Genomic DNA, 21,679 nt, shown 5'->3' on the forward strand with positions numbered 1-21,679 from the left:
TGCTTCCCTAGCCATCCAGCCCCAGGGTGTGGCATTCTAACTTCTATAGAATTAATGCCATTTTAGCAGCCAGCCTTAAACATGTATTCAATTAAAACAACCACCACCTGGTTTTCCCTGCTGCAGAATCACCAAAGCACACAGAGAACTAGTTAAGGACTCCAAAAGACAACATACAAACATGTTAACTTACCACAAAATACCCAAGAGCCACCTTCCAAACATTCTCTTGCAGGGCTCTTCTTTATATACCTGTGGTGATGTCATCAAAAGGCAGACCATGCTTGAGTGACAGCTCAAGAAAGCAATCAGAAACGCCCCACCACAGCAAATATGGGGTTGTGTAGATCGGTGGCTCTTCTTGAGAAAGAGGGTGGGTTGACGCTGTGGTGGTTCATTTTCTGCCTGGCAACTGATGACTCAGAAATTTGACACTGTCTCGCACTACACTTTGCATCCATTGGGCACTGGTGAAGGGAAAGCTCAGTCCTATGCACTGTTTACTCAGAAGTAAGACTGAGTTCAGTGGAACTTACTGCCAAGTAAATGTGCAGTCATGCAGCCCAACTCTATGTATTGTTTACTCGGAAGTAAATTCATTGGTGCTTAAAGGTAAAGGGACCCCATACCATTAGGTCCAGTCGTGACTGACTCTGGGGTTGTGGCGCTCATATCGCTTTATTGGCCAAGGAAGCCGGTGTACAGCTTCCAGGTCATGTGGCCAGCATGACTAAGCCGCTTCTGGCAAACCAGAGCAGTGCGCGGAAATGCCGTTTACCTTCCCGCCACAGTGGTACCTATTTATCTACTTGCACTTTGACGTGCTTTTCAACTGCTAGGTTGGCAGGAGCAGGGACCGAGCAACGGGAGCTCACCCCGTCGCGGGGATTTGAACTGCCGACCTTCTGATTGGCAAGTCCTAGGCTCTGTGGTTTAACCCACAGCGCCACCCGCGTGCTTACTCCCAAGTAAATATCTCCCATCAAACAAGGAGTTGAAACTGGCAGCAGGAAAAGGGTTAACCACCCCTTCCCACCTGCTTTCTATCTATGCCTGATTGCAGCATTATTAGCTCCCCCCCCCTTAAAGGGAGATGGGAAGTTATACAGAACTCCATACAACTTATAGCTCAGTCCCATACCCTCCAAGTGTCCAATTTTCCAGTCCCAGAGTTACAGAAGTCATCCCAGTTTCTGATTTGATCCCGGAATGTCCCAGTTATCCATTTTCCTCACCTCCACACCTGGGAGAAAAATTAAAAGTGGTGTGTGTACATGTTCAAAAACAGAGTCCTGTTTATACTGAAAATAAAATTCCCACACCGAATGAAGGAAATGGCGCAGCTGGCATATGAAGCCCTTTCTAGGAAGGCTAAAGGCTTGCCTTTGTAAATAAAAAGTAATAAAGCTGAGTGTTTGCGGTACCTGCTGAGGAGCACCAGCAAAAACATACCCCATACTAGAAAAACTAAAAGTAAATGTAAAGGGACCCCTGACCATCAGGTCCAGTCGCGGACGACTCTGGGGTTGCGGCGCTCATCTGGCTTTACTGGCCGAGGGAGCCGGCATACAGCTTTTGGATCATATGGCCAGCATGACTAAGCCACTTCTGGCGAACAAGAGCAGAGCACGGAAATGCCATTTACTTTCCTGCTGGAGTGGTACCTATTTATCTACTTGCACTTTGACGTGCTTTTGAACTGCTAGGTTGGCAGGAGCAGGGACCGAGCAACGGGAGCTCACCCTGTCATGGGGATTTGAACCGCCGACCTTCTGATCGGCAAGCCCTAGGCTCTGTGGTTTAACCCACAGTGCCACCCGTGTCCCACTAGAACTACTGCTCATGAAATAACATCTCTCTCGTTTCTGTCACATTTAAACAAGCAGTATTTATTTGCGCGAAAGTATTTTAGCTTTTGCAATGTTCAAATTGTCAATATTTCTGTATCCTCATTTTGAATTACAAAGTTTTACCAGCAGGAAAAATTGAAACCGGATGATTTCCAGACATATATGGGCATCAGGCTTACTGAGCTGTGGCCTTTCTGATGTTTGGATACACTAACTATGACCTCATTGGTGTGTGCTGTGACATCACCAGTGTGACCACAGTGCTAGCATGTGAATTTTGAAGATGCAGCTGTAGTACATTTTCCACTGGGGAAGGATGGACATATCAAAGGCCTTTTGTCTATAATTCCAGCAGTTCGATTCATCTATGCCAAAAATCACTCAGAGATGGGTTTCACTGGAGACCTACCAATGAAACAGCAGGAAAATGCCGGAAGCATGATGAAAACCAGCAAATGAGGTACTATTCAGATATCTTCCACATCATACAGGCAGAAAGACATCTGGGCTAGCAGTTCTCCAGGCCATCTCAAATAGCAAGCTCAAGTTCAAGGGATGAATGGTTAGAGCTCAATAGCAGAGTTTTTCCTTGGCAAGCATAAGGTCCTAGATTCGATCGCTGGAGTCTCTTCAGTTAAGAGGGTCTCAGGTGGCAGAACTGGAGTAGACCAACAGCCAATCTTAGTACATAGACTCAGTTTGATGGGCCAATGGTCCGATACAGTATTAGGAAGTTGTATATGAGGAATATGGCAGTGCAGTCTCAGTGAGATTCATTTCAGTCCCATTGCATCTGTAGTGGGGTGAATTAGGAACACATTTGTAGGAGAGGACCCTCATTTTTGCTTCCTGAGTGCTGAGAGGCTGGGGTTATTTAGAAGAGTGTATGACAGCAGCCACCTTGTCCTGGCTTTGTTGGAAACCCTGAAATCTAAAAGAAAACAAGGCATCAGTGCTTAATTTCTAATATGCTGCCTAATCTCCTTTCTCCTTCAAGGCACGGACAGCAGGTGGAACAAGCTTCATTAACGTGGTTGCCACTTCAAAAAACACCCAGTATACTGGCTTCACCTGTGGGACGAGCCAAGCATCCACACACACACACAAACATGCACACTGCTGTTACATCGCGGTTCAGCAACCTTTTTCAGCCCTGGGCCGATCCACCGTCCCTCAGGCCATGTGGTGGGCCAAACTATATTTGGGGGGGGCAGGGGAGAATGAATGAATTCCTATGCCCCACAAATAACCCAGAGATGCAATTTTAAATAAAAAGACACATTCTACTCATGTAAAAACATGCTGATTCCCGGACTGTCCGTGGGCCAGATTGAGAAGGCGATTGGGCCGAATCCGGCCCCCGGGCCTTAGTTTGCGTACCTCTGGTCTACACACTTGTGAGAATGCAATATTTCCTAACCTGAACATTTCATAGATGGTCCATATCACTGCAGTGCCCATATCTGCCCGCAGAGAGCAGGAAAGACGGTGAAATTTGATCCTAAGGCACTTGCGGAGTTTTGAGATTTTGCTAGTAAATGTCAGAATTTGCTTACACTTCTTACTGGCATCCTAAAACAATAGCGAGTATGGATAAACGGCAACTATATTCCTAATATTTACTGTAACGTGTATAAATCTGTAGCAGCCCAACTAGAGTCTACCTGTTACTGTTGCGTTGGTGAAATGAAGATAGTTGGTGGTTCTCCTCTGTTGTCTCTCTCTCGTTTGGACCACGAGAAGGTGGCAAAAACAGACGAGGGTGGGATTCGTGTGGTAGTGGTCCATGAAGAGCATCCCTATCCATGTCCTGAATCCTGCAGTCGAATCACAGTGAGGGAAAAATTCAGTTTGTGTCAAAAAAGGTTATTTATGTATGCCACTACTGTGACCCATGTTCTGTTAGCCCCAAAATGGAAAAGGTCCCAACTAAAGAAAATTGGCAACTTACCGTATTTTTCGCTCTATAGGACGCACTTTTCCCGCTCCAAAAATTAAGGGGAAATGTGTGTGCGTCCTATGGAGTGAATGTAGGGTCCTTGGCTTCAGCGAGAGCAACGTGAAGCCTCCGAAGCGCAGAGAGAGCACTCCCTCCGCGCTCTGGAGGCTTCACGTTGCTTTCGCTGAAGCCTGGAGAGCGAGAGGGGTTGGTGCGAACCGACCCCTCTCACTCTCCAGGCTTCAGGGATAGCCGCCTGAAGCCTTCGGAGCGCAGCGTGAGTTCCCGCTGCGCTCCACAGGCTTCAGGTTCCTTTTGCTGAAGCCGGGAGAGCAAGACTCTCCTGGCTTCAGCAGAGAGGGAGAGCTGCGCAGCGCCCCTTCAGCCAAGCGGGAGGAGAAATGGAAGGGGCTCCGTTTGTCCTGCCGCTTCGCTGAAGGGGCGCTGAGCAGAGAGAGGGAGAATTTTTTTTTCTTGTTCTCCCCCTCTAAAACAAGGTGTATCCTATGGTCGGGTGCATCCTATAGAGCGAAAAATACGGTAAATTGATGGAATATGTGCAGTTTGCAGACCTCACATATAGAATAAGAGAACAAGAAGAACATACGTTTAAAGAAGGTTGGAAAATGTTTATTGAATATATGGGGGGGAATTGTGTACACTTGAAAATGTTGGCAGCATTAAGATAAATTCAACAGCGTAAACATGTTTTGATGGAAGTAATAATGGAATACTGAATGGTATAGTTTATATAAAATATGCAGGGATTCATGATAGGCAAAATGCACCGTGGAAAGAGAAAAAGGGAAGCCATTGACATTTTAAGGTTGTTTAAATGAGTATTTTAAATTGTAAAACAGAAAATTTAATAAAAATTATATGCACACAAAAAATGAACTTAAGAAGGGAAAACTGAAAAACTGAAAATAAAAACTAAAATTGAGAGATTTGGACATCCCTGCTGAGCACATGGGAATTTGTAAACCCTTTATCCATAGATCTCAGGGCAGTTCACAACATAAATAAATACAAAAACAAGCCACGAACGTGTGAACAAGCAGAACGTGTGAACAAGCTAAAGGGCAGTTACCATGGGGCAGTTGCAGAAAACTGGTACTGTCCATCAATAGGTAACCTGCATGCCTGACTGCTTAAACCTAGTCAACATTTTTTAATCAACTGAAGTTTGAGTTGATTAATTTAGCTATTAAGCTGATAAAATCATGCAGCCTTCATTGTGGGCTTTCCCTTGCTCTTTGGGTTTGCTTACTTGCTTCTTTTTTGAAAGTCAGAGATGTTTGAGAACCTTCCAGCCTTATGGCCCTAGAAGGAGAGAGAGAGAGAGAGAGAGAGAGAGAGAGAGAGAGAAGAAGAAGAAGAAGAAGAAGAAGAAGAAGAAGAAGAAGAAGAGGAGGAGGAGTTTGGATTTGATATCCCGCCTTTCACTCCCCTTCAGGAGTCTCAAAGCGGCTAACAATCTCCTTTCCCTTCCTCCCCCACAACAAACACTCTGTGAGGTAAGTGGGGCTGAGAGACTTCAAAGAAGTGTGACTGGCCCAAGGTCACCCAGCAGCTGCATGTGGAGGAGTGGAGACGCGAACCCGGTTCCCCAGATTACGAATCTACCGCTCTTAACCACTACACCACACTGACCGTAGCCCAGGCCTTACCCAGGTCAGCTGCTTCATAGCCTTTGGGCATGATTGTCCTGTCTATCCGAGCAATTAGCCAGGCTCCCACGATGACGCTGCACAGCAGACGGAACAGGCAGGCCCCCAGGCCCAGCACCACGTTGTAGAAGAACAAGAAGTAGTTGAAATTGTGGAAAGCTTTCCTGGAGATAAGGACAAATCGCCACAGGAGAGTCACAATAGCAGACGCACTCAAGGAGGCAGCATCAAGTGTAAAATGAATCAAACTGCTTCTAGCTTTCAGGCTTCCAGCTAAAGGTACACGTGGGAATCAAAAGCAAGTCACAGGATTGTACAGATGGGCTCCGAGTCTAGTCATACTCAGAGTAAGCCCATTATAGTCCATTACTTTCAGTTGCTCCGCTCTGAGGGGAGGTTAGCTGGACACAGGGCCAGACTTTGGCCTTTCAAATTTCAGCAGCACCCTGTGTGGGGGCCACAATTGGACACCCCCTCGCAGCTCGCCTTCGGTTCTTCCCAATTCACTACGTCATACTTGTGGCACCATGTTTGTTTTCAAGATCTTCTCTTGTGCAAACTCCCTTGTGAGGATGGCACTATTATAAAGTATAAGGGACGCGGGTGGCGCTGTGCTCTTGGTCAAAGGTTCGAATCCCTGTGACGGGGTGAGCTCCCAGCTCCTGCCAACCTAGCAGTTCGAAAGCACACTAGTGCAAGTTGATAAATAGGTACTGCTGTGGCAGAAAGGTAAATGGTGTTTCTGTGCGCTCTGGTTTCCATCACAGTGTTCTGTTGCGCCAGAAGCGGTTTAGTCATGCTGGCCACATGACCAGGAAAGCTGTTTGTGGACAAACGCTGACTCCCTCGGCCTGAAAGCGAAATGAGTGCCACACTCCGTAGTTGCCTTTGACTGGACTTAACCATACAGGGGACCTTTACCTTTTTTACCTATTAGAAAGTTTAACCACTAGGTAGCACCAGATACCAACAGGTAGCACCACCAGGGGACGCGGGTGGCGCTGTGGGTTAAACCACAGAGCCTAGGACTTGCCGATCAGAAGGTGAGCGGTTCAAATCCCCGCGACAGGGTGAGCTCCCGTTGCTCGGTCCCTGCTCCTGCCAACCTAGCAGTTCAAAAGCACGTCAAAGTGCAAGTAGATAAATAGGTACCGCTCCGGCGGGAAGGTAAACGGCATTTCCGTGCACTGCTCTGGTTCACCAGAAGCAGCTTAGTCATGCTGGCCACATGACCCGGAAGCTGTACGCTGGCTCCCTCGGCCAATAAAGCGAGATGAGCACCGCAACCCCAGAGTCGGCCACAACTGGACCTAATGGTCAGGGGTCCCTTTACCTTTACTAGCACCAGATTTAACATTTCTGGATGGTCACAGGACTTTCCTGTTGCTGTTGTATTCTTGTTCAAGACAGAGAACAATGTCCTTGCAAGAATCCTGACTAGTATGTTCTCCCAGCAAACACTATGGTTACACTTTTCCTCCATCAGACAGAAGCAGCAAACATTTCTTGCCTTGCACAGCTTCGACTGGAACAGATTTTTCTATCATGAACTTGAACAATGGGAAGTAGAAAGGACAGCTTTTTTCTAGCACGGCTCCAACGCCTTTAACAACTGCATGATAAGCAGAAACTCATCGGCAGGACCAGTAGATGTGTCTGTTGTGCAAGCTGGATAAAATGTTAAGAGCCCTCCCCTGGACAAAAAACAAACCCCGTTGGCAACCCAACTTCCTTGCCCTGACCTGTTATCAAGAGCCAAAGGCTTTTCCTTGTCAGTCAGCAAAATCTTCGGCTGAAGAAAGAAGGCAGTAGCTGTTGCAATCTGCAGTTGCATGAGCCCTATGACGACGGCAAGTGTGAGGCTGAGGCAGAAAAGGCAGAGAGAAGTGACAGTTTTATGAGATTGTAACACAAATATAAGGAGCTGAATACCAAGGTCAAGTATGCATCAGTACATTTCTTTCCCAGCTATCACCGACAACAGACCGCTAGTAATAATTGAAAGACTGATTTAAAAAACCAGCAAAGTCAAAAAATGCCGTGGATCTACAAGGGTTATTAAGGGGAATCTGTGCTGAGCTGCAAATGGGCTCTCCTACAACTGCTATTGGACCATAAAGAAGGCTGATCGCCCAAGAATGGATGCTTTTGAATTATGGTGCATGGAGGAGACTCTTGAGAGTCCCATGGACGGCAAGAAGATCAAACCTCTCCATTCTTCAGGAAACCAGCCCTGAGTGCTCACTGGAAGGACAGATCCTGAAGCTGAGGCTCCAATACTTTGGCCACCTCATGAGAAGAGAAGACTCCCTGGAAAAGACCCTGATGTTGGGAAAGATGAAAGCCACAAGCAGAAGGGGACGACAGAGGAGGAGATGGTTGGACAGTGTTTTCGAAGCTACCAGCATGAGTTTGACCAAACTGCGGGAGGCAGTGGAAGACAGGAGTGCCTGGCGTGCTCTGGTCCATGAGGTCACAAAGAGTCGGACACGACTAAACGACTAAACAACAACAACACGACAACAACTGCTATGCCACACCCACTGGGGTGGCTGGAAAATACCAGGATGTACACATAGGAAATCGGCAATACAGTGGTACCTCGGGTTAAGTACTTAATTCGTTCTGGAGGTCCATTCTTAACCTGAAACTGTTCTTAACCTGAAGCACCACTTTAGCTAATGGGGCCTCCTGTTGCTGCCGCCGCGCCGCTGGACCACAATTTCTGTTCTCATCCTGAAGCAAAGTTCTTAACCCGAGGTACTATATCTGGGTTAGTGGAGTCTGTAACCTGAAGCATCTGTAACCTGACGTGTCTGTAACCCGAGGTACCACTGTATTCCCAATAGGAGGGTGAGTTAATTGCAATTCCACTTGTTGTAACTTGCAATCTTTGGGCAAATGCACACCTAGGGTCCTTTGTATTAAGTTGTGGGTGAACATATCAGACGACACAGCAATTCTTCAAACAGCTCCTGTTTATTCACAGGCCAGAACAGAACTGAACTGAAGGGTTCAGCCAGCCTGCTTATATAGAGCTCCACTAGAACGCAACAGTAACCATTTTCTGTAACTATCCAATCACTGAACATCACTTTCAATCCCTTATTTGCATATGTGGACCTGAGTGAAAACTATCTACAGTATCCCCCTGCTGGCCCAGGGTGAGAACTTCAGTACATAACACTTTGCACCCCTGGCAAGGAACTCTGTTGGAGCCCGCCCACCCCCTGAAAAAATCAACTTTGTGCCGTGGTGTAAGAAGGATACGAAGCATCTCCCATGTTTCATCTCACCACGACAGCAGCAGCACATCATCGCGTACATAAGCACCATACACTTCATAGTCTGGCAGCTGATATTTACGCCCTTCTCGGGCCTGTGCCCCCAGAGGGAGCCAGTTTCAGCAACCCCTAGGTACACCTCTGTGTTCGGATAGGAGTCGCCCACCTAGAAGCAGCTCAGCCAGATGGGGAAATGGTAAATGTCTGGATTGCGAGGACCAGAAGGTTGACAACCAAATGTTTGACCCCAAAAATCAGAGTCATCAGGTTCACAAGCACAGCTTGCAAAGGGCACTTCTATTTATGTTTTCTTTGATAAAGCACAAGGAACACCTGAGAATGAAATAAATGTTTTGTGAATGTAGGAAGCGGTGGGCAAAACTGAGAGATGATCACTCGCCCAAGACTACCCAGGGAATGCCTGCCTGACCAATGTCCTGGCTCACAACCTCCTTCTCAGTCAGTACCCTAGTAGACTGTACAAAAAATGCAGGGCACTTACATCCCAGTTCCCAGACTTTTAAGCATTTCGATCCCCTGACCATGCTTGATGGGCAAAACGAAACCATACATGAACATCACCCCAAAGAGGCACTGAACTGTGTGGATGATCAGGTACCCTAGAGGGAAAAAGCACAAATGAACAATTAACAAGGGAAGAAAGGGGCATACACAATCATCATTTCACAAAAAAGACAGTCACGTACCCCATAGTATGTATGCAATTTGCCAACCAGAGTATCTTGCTATTGCGGCCTGTTAGTGTTAAAATAAAATAAAAAATGGAGAGACGTTTATATACAATAAACTCTCAAATGTATAATAGAAAATAAGAATATACACATGGCCTGATATATAATAAATCTCCACTAGGACTTCTACTATGGACCATCTTCCTTGCTGAAGCCATTGATACCAAAGCTAAGCAGTGATAAAAGACTAACAATTGGGACCAGTCATAAACATTCTGTCTCATTCTCCCAACATTCCATGTGACGAAGAAACTGACCCCAGCATGCCATTATTTTTTGTATGTATGTATATGGCACTGTGGGTTAAACCACAGAGCCTAGGACTTGCCAATCAGAAGGTCGGCGGTTCAAATCCCCGCGACGGGGTGAGCTCCCATTGCTCAGTCCCTGCTCCTGCCAACCTAGCAGTTCAAAAGCACGTCAAAGTGCAAGTAGATAAATAGGTACCGCTCCAGTGGGAAGGTAAACAGTGTTTCCGTGTGCTGCTCTGGTTTGCCAGAAGCGGCTTAGTCATGCTGGCCACATGACCCGGAAGCTGTACGCCAGCTCCCTCGGCCAGTAAAGCTAGATGAGCACCGCAACCCCAGAGTTGGCCACGACTGGACCTAATGGTCAGGGGTCCCTTTACCTTTACCTATGTATGTATGTATGTATGTATGTATGTATGTATGTATGTGTTTGGTTGGTTGATTGGTTGGTTGGTTATGGGATCTGTATTCCAGCCTTCATCATGCAATGGTAACAGAGCAACAAATCAACTACAGAAAATCAACACATCAAAATTGAATTAAAAACCTATTCACATATTCCTTCATTTGCCACAACAGCCATCTTAAAACAGACTAAACTTCAAAAGACTGGGCAAAAACATATTTTTTCCTGGCACCAAATGTTCCTCAGTGTCAGCACCTGCCTAATCTCTACAGGATGAGTGTTTTACAATTAGGGTGCCACCACTGAGAAGACCCTGTTCTGAATTCTGACCCTCCAGCTTTCACTAAGCAATGGAACAGCCAAAAGGGACTCACCAGCAGATCTCGATTCATAGGCAGGATAGGACAAGGGGAGGTACTCCATTATATAACTGGGACCCTGACTATTTAGGGCTGTATAGACCAACACTTGCATCTTGAATTGGGCTGAACATGGAACGAGCAGCCAGGGCAGAGCTTTCCAGACAACGTCTGGGTGACGTAGGAGAGATTTGGGTTTTTGCAAGATAGGTTACTGCTGCGGGGAGACTTGAAGGGGAAGAGAAGTGAGAACTCACCACATTTTGAGAAGATGACAGCCTGACAAACACCAATGGAAGGAATTGCTTCTGGCCAGCCCACAACCGTTTCATGTGCTTTCTAGGAAAATAGGGTAGTCGAGTTTATTTATATGCTGCCAGAGTCAGCTGTGCCCCCAAAATACAAATACAATTTGGACTAGACTTGACTTTGCCAGGACTTAAATTGGCTGCCTAGATCTGCTTGGACAAGCTGCTCTTTCTTTTCCTCCACTCCCCCCGGGGTCCCGAAATCCTCACGGAATAAGATACAAGGCAGGAAGCATCTCCATACCTGTAGCAGGCCAAGATGTGGAACACGTAGCTGACACTGGTGAGGCAGGCAGTGACGGTGGTGAAAAGCCACACACCTGTGGGACAAAGAACCATCACCTGTGTGACCTCATCACCTCTGTGAGGTCATATCCTCAGTCAACACAACCTCAAAACTGCTCTGCTTTCACAGGAATGGAAGGTACCAACATGCTTGCAAGCTTCAGAACTGTTTCTCACCACCATAGCTGTCAACCGTCCCTTATTTGGCGGGAAGGTCCCTTATCCCAGCACCGTGTCCCACTGCTGTCCCTTATTGATGATGTCCCTTAAATTTCCCAGGTTTCAAAGGAAGCAGCTCCTCTCCCTCCCTCCGTGCCGGCCAGGGAGGAGGGAGGCTCCAACTGTGTTGCTTGGCTGCGTTGCTCACCCAGTAAGGAGTCTAAGAACGACTGGGGGGTGGAGCTTGCATGCCTTGTACCGATCAAATTGGCCATGTTGCCTGGGGACTCACCTTTGCTCAGCGCTTCCCAGCGGAGAGGTGATGGTGGTTTCCCTTGCTGCATCCCCTTTGCCGGGTTGCTGTGCTGTGGGAACCACCGCTTAAGGCTTCGTTTGGCTGCTGGCTGGGCTCAGAAGTTGAACATACCTGTGCTTGGAAAATCCCTTATTTTGGCTGCTGATCCCTTATTTTCGAGGCTGCTGGTCCCTTATTTTCAAATCTTTAAGTTGACAGCAATGCTCATCACCCTCTTTTTACTTGTGAGTCAATGTATGGGAAATGCATCCGGAAAACAAAATGTATCAGGAGTTAGTGGTCTGACACAGAGCCCTTCCTGCCTCTGTTCCTTCCCCCTCCCTCGCTCTTGTTAAGTTTTTTGATGGTGTAAGAACAGTCTTTGATGTCCTGAGAAGATTGGGAGGAGGTGAAGCCCTGCCCCCCCCCCACAGCTGCCTTAATCTGTTTGGGAAGATAGTGCTGGGTACCTGCTTTCATGTTGGAGATTGTTTTGAGAAAGTGAGGCACTGGGAGGGGGCGGTTGATGGATTATCTGCACGTAGCCACTCTGGAAAGTTACACAGGTTATCTATAAAATCGGACAGTATGAGCAGAGTTTCTTTGAAGCTCATGTGAGGACTGATCGGCTGCAGGGCCGTGCAAACTGAGGCAACCTGGGGGCAATGTCAGATTTAGGTAAAGGTAAAGGGACCCCTGACCATTAGGTCCAGTCGTGGCCAGCTCTGGGGTTGCGGCACTCATCTCGCTTTATTGGCCGAGGGAGCCGGTGTACAGCTTCCGGTTCATGTGGCCAGCATGACTAAGCCGCTTCTGGTGAACCAGAGCAGCGCACGGAAATGCCATTTACCTTCCCACTGGAGCGGTACCTATTTATCTACTTGCACTTTGACGTGCTTTCGAACTGCTAGGTTGGCAGGAGCAGGGACCGAGCAACGGGAGCTCACCCCGTCGCGGGGATTCGAACTGCCGACCTTCTGATCGGCAAGCCCTAGGCTCAGTGGTTTAACCCACAGCGCCACCCGCGTCCCAGTGCCAGATTTATGTATAAGCTAAACAAGCTATAGCTTAGGACCCCACTCTCTTGGGGGGCCCCAAAAAAACTAAAGGGGGAAAAACTGGATGTACATTTCCAAAATATAAGATAAAAAACAAATAAAATAATACCTACATACAGCAACAGTGTTTCGTTTTGTTTTGTTTTGTGTAGGTGTGATACAAATTTTAAGGTCTTAGATATATAATAAATGTACCAACCAAGCACGTACATAGATCAGCACAGGAAGACCGACCTGAAATCATTTTGATTCCCAAACTGTCCCAGACTGACCAAATGTTTTCTCTGCAAGGTCAAAGGAAAATGGAAAAGCCTCCCCATTGTCTTTTCCTTCACAAATCCGGTCTTAAGGGTATGTCTGTGTTTGAATAGGGTGAGCCTGTGACCTGGCCCAGGAACTAAGTATTTATCATTACTAAGAATTTATCATTACAAAAGACAGGCCAGGCTCCCCAGGCAATCCAATCCTGACCATTAAACAGGTAACCTAGCAAACAGGAGGTAAACAAAGCACTCAGATTTCTACTGTAGACCGCCCTTTCTGTGATGTAGGTATGATGTTTCTGGGGGTGGTCTTGAGCTACAGTGGGCAATTTCAAAAGTCTATATAAGGGCTTGTGCACCATTGTTCAGGGTCCCTCCTCCCTCCTGCGCATGGTGAGTGTGGACCCTGTTGCAACAGATCAATAAAGATCAGGCTTACTAGCTGCTTTGCTTCTCAATATTCTCTGGTTGGCCTCTGTTATTCTCTCCTACCAATAGGGAACCTACGTAAGGACTCTGTATGGGCTCTTGGATACCCCATAAGGGGAAAAGGGCAGATTTTTCTTTACAACAGAGGCTCCTATTTGTTAAGTGCAAATGGCTTTAGATACCTATTAGGTCCATAAATCACCATATATCATATATTCAACACACAAAAAACAGCTACAATTTGTTCTTGACAAAGGACAGCTGGACATATAAAGGGCCCTATTGCCTTCAGTAGCTTAGGGCCTCATCAAACCTAAATCCAGCCTTGCCTGGGGGAGTCGCTTTGCTGCTTCATGGGGGCTTGCAAGTGGCAGATTGAAGTGTTTGCTTGGTATGTATACCCTGTTTGCAAAATGTTTAATCTTCTCACCCATTTGTGCATTTTGTATTGCTTCTAAATCTCAGTTTAAAAGAACCACCTTGCCTTTGGCAAGACAGTTGATTTTCCGAACTGGAGGTGAAACTGAAGACATGCACGGGAATATGAAAGCAGGCTCCTCTACCAGGCTCACATACCCTGCATGTGTCTCAGCACGTACACATTCCTGGCGGTCATTCCTGCTGCCTTCTCAGCAGGAAGGGATTCCTGCCTCCTGGCAAACCTATTAGTTCTAAGGGAAGAGTGGCCAGCCTGGGTATCTCTAGATATTGCTAGACTCCCTCTCTCTCATCCGCAGCTATTAGCCACATCAGCTGGTGTCAGGGAACTGCCATCGGCTCAGGGGCGAGAGGGGCAAAGCCAGATGGATTAAAGAGATCCCCCAAAGATCGTGGGAAGCAGCACCTCCTCAGTGGAGGAGAGTAACCACACCTCCAAGCTTCAGGGCTTGGAGGAGGTGAGGCGGTGCCAGGATACCTTGCCTGGGCAAAGTGGGGAGGAGAGAGGTCCTCCATTACCCATGGCCTCCTTGCGCAGTAGGCTTCCACGCCAAGAGGGGAGGCGCACACTGGGCGTCAAGAAACTACTCTGCTGGGGAAGGTTTAAGGACCACCCACTCACGGATTCTGCCAGTGACTGAGCCAGCCACGGGAGAGTGGCGCTCTGCACAGAGAAAGTTTATTTTGGCATCAAAAGCAAGGCTTCACAGCCGAGCAGGGAGGCATTTGCCTACTTGCTCTCGAGCAACCCCTTGGTACCATAACACCTGGGGCTGAAGGTAGTTGGAGTCCAAGAAACATCTAGACTCTAGGGCCACCTGCGTTCTAAAAGAAAAGTACCGTATTTTTCGCTCTATAGGACGCACCTTTTCCGCTCCAAAAATGAAGGGGAAATGTGTGTGCGTCCTATGGAGTGAATGCAGGCTCCTTGGCTTCGCAGCGACGCACCTGACCTGGAAGCTGGAGCTTCTCCAGCTTCGCTGAAGGGGCGCTGCACCTTCTCCCTCTCTGCGTAGTGCCTCTCCTGTGACGGAGGAGAGAGAGAAAGCGCAGCTCCCCTTGAGCAACGCGCCTGTCCAGCGAAGCCGGAGGAGGAACAGAAGGGTCTTCTTCTGTTCCTTCTCCAGCTTCGCTGAAGGGCACTGTGCCTTCTCCCTCTCTGCGCAGCGCCTCTCCTGTGAAGGAGGGGCGCTGCGCAGAGAGAGAGAAGGCACAGTGCCCCTTCAGCCACGCGCCTGTCCTGGCTTCTGCTTTAGCCCTGCGCAGCCTCTTCGGGCAGGGGGAGCCTTCATCCCGCTGCCCTGAAGAGGCTTGGCGTGGTTATCCCAGAAGCCAGAACAGCCACACGGTATCCCAGAAGCCAGATCCCTCTTGCTGTTCTGGCTTCTGGGGTTCAGAATATTTTTTTCTTGTTTTCCGCCTCCCAAAACAAGGTGAGCCCTATGGTCCGGTGCGCCCTATGGTGCGAAAAATACGGTAAAAGTGTTTTGGGGTGGGATGAAGATCTCTCCAGCCAGCCTGTGATGCCCTTGGAAGAAGGCTCAGCCTGAACCCAACATCAAGAGGACTGAGAGGCAGCAAGAAACATCATAACTGGACACTGGAAGAACCCAGCAGGAGTAAACATAGATCACTGTAGCAAAATTAAATATAAATATGTTTGTTTGTTTGTTTGTTTTGGAACACAAGAAAATCTTTGATTAAAAAAAACTAATTGAGAAAGAAGAGGACTGAGAGATAACTTGCCCATTATAATCCAGAATCTGATAAGTGCCCCCAAAAAACTGTCACCCCAAAGAATAGTTTGGGTCCTCCTGATTGGTGTGTGAAGGTGTTGAATTCCAGATCCGATCCCCACTCCCACCTCACCACTGCAATGGGTTGTTTGCATTTAATCACTCTGAGAGTTTCCATCTAATCGGCATCCCCCATGCTGTCTGTGGAAGAGAGCCCAGTTTAAATTGAAGGCACATTATAGTCCGTGCAACGTCCATATTCGAACAGCAGACATGGGCTGCCTAAGATATGGATGTCAGCATCAGCAGATGTGAAAAGCTGGTGAAACGCAACCACCAACATCATTTTGTCATCAACACACACATACAAAATAAGTCACAGACTGTGCCCATACCTTCTGTGACGTCAATAAAGTCTTTCAAATGCTCAACCTGGGCAACTACTTCTGTTGTGTTGCTGGAAACAATAACCACATCAAAGGTGGACTTCAGAGCTTTCAGCACTTGTGAGACCATCTTGTAGACATAAAACTCATTCACAACAAACTGGAGGAGAGAAAGGGATAAAAAGCAACAGATAACTTGCAGCAGTTATTCCCAGACAATATTTCACGCTGCTAATCTTCACTAGTGAACCCCTTTAAAGATCTGCAGCCCAAATATGAACAATTAAAGAATCAATGCTCATTGAATGTCATTCTGGACTCACAGCTGTCCATGGAAGCACAGGTCGATTCTGTGTCCAGGGCAGATGTCAACCAGCTCCATCTGGTAAGCAGGCTGAGACCCTACCTGCCCGCAAACTGTCTTGCCAGAGTGGTGCATGCTTTGGTTATCTCCCGCTTGGACTACTGCAATGCGCTCTACATGGGGCTACCTTTGAAGGTGACCCAGAAACTACACTTAATCCAGAATGCGGCAGCTAGACTGGTGACTGGGAGTGGCCACCCAGACCATATAACACCAGTCCTGAAAGACTTACATTGGCTCCCAGTATATTTCTGAGCACAATTCAAAGTGTTGGTGCTGACCTTGAAAGCCCTAAACGGCCTCAGCCCAGTATACCTGAAGGAGAGTCTCCACCCCCATCGTTCAGCCCAGACACTGAGGTCCAGCTCCAAGAGCCTTCTGGCAGTTCCCTCACTGTGAGAAGTGAGGCTACAGGGAACCAGGCAGAGGGCCTTCTCAGTAGTGGCACCCGCCCTGTGGAACACCCTCCCATCATATGTCAAGGAAATAAATATCTGAAGTTTTTAATGTTTGATGTTTTATCGTGTTTTTAATATTCTGTTGGAAGCCACCCAGAGTGGCTGGGAAAACCCAGCCAGATGGGTAGGGTAATAATAATAATAATAATAATAATAATAATAATAATAATAATAATAATAATAGTTGTTGTTGTTGTTGTTGTTGTTGTTGTTGTTGTTGTTGTTACAGATATCCCCATGAACAAAGGGCCGTTCTTCTGAGAAGAGGAAGCTGGATCTCACACACACACACACACATACACACACACAGAGAGAGAGAGAGAGAGAGAGAGAGAGAGAGAGAGAGAGAGGAACACATCTGCCCCACTGGAAATTAATAAATTGAGCTGCTCTTAGCTACTCCGGAAAGCCATGTTGTTACTCCAAAACATCTCTCCACCCACCCAGAAAGAAAGAGGGAATATTTTATTCACCATGTAGAGGCAGATGAGGGCAAGCACAGCCATGGTGATCATCCTGCTGGGGAACTGAAAATAAGGGTCCCATTCATACACATTCCGCCGGATCCAGGATTTCTGAGGCTGCCTGTTGGTGGGAAAGAACATGTAAAGAGCACTGACGTGACAAGGAAAGGTGGGCTGCAGTATGGGACTGCTCTCAGAAAGTGGTCTAAGGTAAAGGTAAAGGGACCCCTGACCATTAGGTCCAGTCGCAGCCAACTCTGGGGTTGCGGCACTCATCTTGCTTTACTAGCCGAGGGATCTGGTGTACAGCTTCTGGGTCATGTGTACAGCTTCTGGGTCATGTGGCCAGCATGACAAAGCCACTTCTGGCGAACCAGAGCAGCGCACGGAAACGCCGTTTACCTTCCCATCGGAGCAGTATCTATTTATCTACTTGCACTTGATGTGCTTTTGAACTGCTAGGTGGGCAGGAGCAGGGACTGAGCAACGGGAGCTCACCCTGTCGCAGGGATTCAAACCACCAACCTTCTGATCAGCAAGTCCTAGGCTCTGTGGTTTAACCCACAGCGCCACCCGCATCCCTATCCATGTATAAGACACCCCCTAACTTTTGACATTATTTTTTAGGGGGGAAACCTAGTGTTATACACGGAAAAATACGGTAGGGTTGTGTGTGTGTGTGTGTGTGTGTGTGTGTGTGTGATGGTGAGAGGCACTACAAGGGTGGGCTAATGATTGATTGACAGAAAGTCATATAAACCCCATGAGAACAAATCAGGAAACAGGTTCCCAGGAAGAGACCTCGGTCAACAGATGCTATTTTCTCCTCCCAGGGATGGTGCGTAAGGTATCAGCTAGCCTAGGAAAGGCAAGGGGGAAGACTGAAAATAGGGGCTGTCCCTAGCAGGGGCAGCTGGAGCTTATAAAACCCTCAATGCAGATTCCACTGTTATTATTTTTCTAGACTAAAAAGGCAAATGCCCCTGGGGCAGAATGACCCTGCTCACATCAGTGGAGGCTTCCTCATGAGCTGCTGGACATATTGAGCCTGGTGTAGTTCCATGACGGAGGCCTTCTCCTCCTGCAGGGGGAAGAAAAGAGATGCTTCATTATTCCAGGGAGAACATCTTTCAGCTGGAAGAGTCCAAAGGAGAGCACACCTTGAAATTAAGAACACGCTAAAGTGTGCCGCGGGTGGTGCTGTGGTCTAAACCACTGAGCCTAGGCCTTGCCGATTAGATGGTCCGAATCCCCGTGACAGGGTGAGTTCCCGTTGCTCGGTCCCTGCTCCTGCCACCCTAGCAGTTTGAAAGCACATCAAAGTGCAAGTAGATAAATAGGTACCACTCCGGCGGGAAGGTAAACGGCGTTTCCATGTACTGCTCTGGTTCGCCAGAAGCGGCTTAGTCATGCTAGCCACATGACCTGGAAGCTGTACGCCGGCTCCCTTGGCCAGTAAAGCGAGATGAGCGCCGCAACCCCAGAGTCGCCCACGGCTGGACCTAATGGTCAGGGGTCCCTTTACCTTTTTAAAGTGTCTGGGGACTAATCACATGTTTACAAAATTATTGTTTCTTATTTATTAAATTACTGGCAACTGACTGGCAACTTCTGCGTTCCTGTGGACTATTTCGGCTGAAAAAACCTACTGAAAAATCTCCTGGAAACCTTGTCGCAGAAGAAGCCCAATGGGCGAAACATGGATGTATCCTGAGAACTGGTCTATCATCAGCTGCCTGATTCTTACTAAGTAGTTCTGTTTGTTACACTCTCAAGACATAGGACTATGCAGAAGGCAAGTTCGTTTGTTACACTTTTAAGACATAGGATGGTGCAGAAGGAAGATATCAGTATGAAATGGCATTGCAAGTTGTAATCACTGGACTTGACAATCTTTAGACTTGACTATCCTTGGATTTTTTATAGGGACGCGGGTGGCACTGTGGGTAAAACCTCAGCGCCTAGGACTTGCCGATCGCATGGTCGGCGGTTCGAATCCCCGCGGCGGGGTGAGCTCCCATCGTTCGGTCCCAGCGCCTGCCAACCTAGCAGTTTGAAAGCACCCCCGGGTGCAAGTAGATAAATAGGGACCGCTTACCAGCGGGAAGGTAAATGGTGTTCCGTGTGCTGCGCTGGCCCGCCAGATGCAGCTTGTCACGCTGGCCACGTGACCCGGAAGTGTCTCCGGACAGCGCTGGCTCCCGGCCTATAGAGTGAGATGAGCGCACAACCCTAGAGTCTGGCAAGACTGGCCCGAACGGGCAGGGGTACCTTTACCTTTACCTTTTATCCTTGGATTTTACAACAATAAAAACATATAGAAGGTTAATAGTAATGTGATATGTAATTGCCATCTGGAACAGTGCTTTGCAATTTTTTGATATGACGATTAGATTACAGTTTTATTATATATAATGTTATGTTACTTTACAGCCAGTTACATGCGTGTTGTGGTATTCATTATTCCAGGGAGCACATCTTTCAGCTGAAAGAGTCCAAAGGAAAGCACACCTTGAAATTAAGAACACGCTGAAGTGTCTGGGGACTAATCACATCTTTACAAAAATTATTTTTTCTTATTTATTAAATTTGCATAGCACCCTATACGCATATAGCATCTGGGGGTGGATCACAACACAAAGTTACAATGTGTAAAACACAAAATACGTAATTAAAATAACCAAAACAAAATACATGATAAAATACATAATAAAAATAATAAAAGAAAATAATAAAATAAATAAATAAGGAAAATAATCAACAATCGTAACACACTAATAAACAATACACTCCCAATGAAAGCCCCTAAACAATACTCCAGCTCACAAAGACATACAAAAATCCAATTTAGCATATATAATTTAAAAACAATTGTTTTTGCTATTTATTTTGCATTTTTGCGGCTTTTTTGTTTTTTTTTGTGACTGTGTGGAACTCTGTTCAGCTACTGATTGGTTGATTGTGTGACTGCAGTACACTGTTTATTGCTTTCATTTTATGGATCAATGGTCTCATTAGACAGTAAAATTCCAGAGTTCATTATATAAGTGTAAAGAATAAAAAGGGAGAAATTGGAGGGTTGCCTTTGATGCTGAAATACTCACAGTTAGAGGAGGCAGCCAGAGTCGGTCCCGTGACGCTTTCACAAACATATGGACAAATTTGCCTAGCAGGAAAACCTGGCAGAGCAAGGAGGGCCAGTAAAAAACAATATTTTCATATTCCCCAATGATCTGCGCAGAAAAAAATGTGGATTAAAAGGGTTATCTGTTGGTGCTGCAAATATTCAGTTGTATGCCCCAAGTAGAGTCCCAAATATTCCCCACTCAGACCTTAAAACCACAATGCTATCCCGTCAGCCGATGGTGGTCTGTTTTCAACAGTGTTCAACAAAGTGCCCAACAAAGTATTGAGTGTGCTTTAATGTGTTAGGCTACCGGCTCACAGAGCCAATGAGAAGCTACAAGAGTGTCACCATGCCTAGCATTCTGCCCACACTAAGCCTTCCAGTTGGCCAGTGGTGTTGGTTTGTCTGATAAAAAACACTATGATTGTGCAGCCTGAATTTGCCAGTATATAAGTGAATCCCAGGTAACAATCTGTACTCTGGAAGCTCCCTCATTCATAGTATACGACTAAACTCCTGAAAAAGGCTAAAAACAATGTCCTTAAAAAGTATTTGTGATCTCAAACATCTTAGTATTATTGCCTAGCCCGACACTCACTTGTCCATGTGGGCACTGCACAATGTTCATGGCTATGATGGCAAACCTGTAAAATAAAATTAAAAAGGAGAGATACGATGGCATGTGTCGGTCTCCCCCAACCTTGTGCTTTGTGGATCTTACAGGAGATATTAACTGAGACAATTCACAGGTGCCACAGGAGGAACAAAGGTGTCTGTGGGCGCTGCATTGGCATCCCTGGCCATGCAGGCAGAACATTATATGATGCTTCTCTCAATAACTCCAGCTTCCCCACACGCCCATCACACCCACGAGTGCCATTCCGGCCAGTTACTGTATTTTTCGCTCTATAAGACTCACTTTTTCCCTCCTAAAAAGTAAGGGGAAATGTGTGTGCGTCTTATGGAGTGAATGCAGGGGGGAGGCAGGCAGGAAAAGCCTCCTCCGCGCAGCTCTTGCGGGCTTTTCCCCAGGAGGGAGAAGGGACTGACGCGGCCAGTCAGTCCCTTGTCCCTCCTCGTAGAAAAGCCTGCAGGAGCTGCACTCTTCTTAAAGGGTGCGTGGCTCCTGTGGGCTTTTGCGCAAAAGCTGTGCACCCTTTAAAGAGTGCGCGGCTTCTGCTGGCTTTTCTACGGGCTTTTCCTTTCTTCCTCCTCGTGGAAAAGCCTGCAGGAGCCGCGCACCCTTTAAAGAGCGCGCCACTTTTGGGGGCTTTTCCCTGAGGAGGGAGAAGAGACTGACTGGCCGCATCAGTCCCTTCTCCCTCCTCATAGAAAAGCCTGCGGGAGCCGCGTGCTCCTTAAAGGGTGCGCAGCTCCTGTGGGCTTTTGCGGGAGGTGGGG

General features: G+C 47.2%; 1 protein-coding gene across 2 annotated transcripts in view; it reads right to left on the minus strand.

Moving 5' to 3' along the window:
* Positions 1-1,886: 1,886 nt before the first annotated feature.
* Positions 1,887-21,679, minus strand: part of LOC128405025 (stimulated by retinoic acid gene 6 protein-like) — a 29,278-nt gene continuing 9,485 nt past the window's right edge. Inside the window, exons 6-19 of one of the 2 annotated variants that reach the window (XR_008328216.1) lie at positions 20,877-20,922; positions 20,256-20,384; positions 18,159-18,232; positions 17,161-17,272; positions 15,875-16,025; positions 11,061-11,136; positions 10,766-10,847; positions 9,451-9,499; positions 9,246-9,363; positions 7,202-7,321; positions 5,460-5,623; positions 3,515-3,667; positions 3,271-3,422; positions 2,676-2,781 (exon numbers count right to left, since the gene is read on the minus strand). Coding sequence is in view for 1 of the 2 variants with exons in the window: in XM_053371202.1 (XP_053227177.1) it covers positions 2,687-2,781; positions 3,515-3,667; positions 5,460-5,623; positions 7,202-7,321; positions 9,246-9,363; positions 9,451-9,499; positions 10,766-10,847; positions 11,061-11,136; positions 15,875-16,025; positions 17,161-17,272; positions 18,159-18,232; positions 20,256-20,384; positions 20,877-20,922 (1,369 nt within the window). In the remaining variant the exon portion in view is untranslated. Of the gene's footprint in view, positions 2,782-3,270; positions 3,423-3,514; positions 3,668-5,459; positions 5,624-7,201; positions 7,322-9,245; positions 9,364-9,450; positions 9,500-10,765; positions 10,848-11,060; positions 11,137-15,874; positions 16,026-17,160; positions 17,273-18,158; positions 18,233-20,255; positions 20,385-20,876; positions 20,923-21,679 lie in introns of both variants that reach the window. The other variant, XM_053371202.1, reaches the window with a different exon arrangement.

This window comes from Podarcis raffonei, chromosome 17, assembly GCF_027172205.1.
Source record: "Podarcis raffonei isolate rPodRaf1 chromosome 17, rPodRaf1.pri, whole genome shotgun sequence".
In the NCBI taxonomy this organism is placed as follows: Eukaryota; Metazoa; Chordata; class Lepidosauria; order Squamata; family Lacertidae; genus Podarcis; species Podarcis raffonei.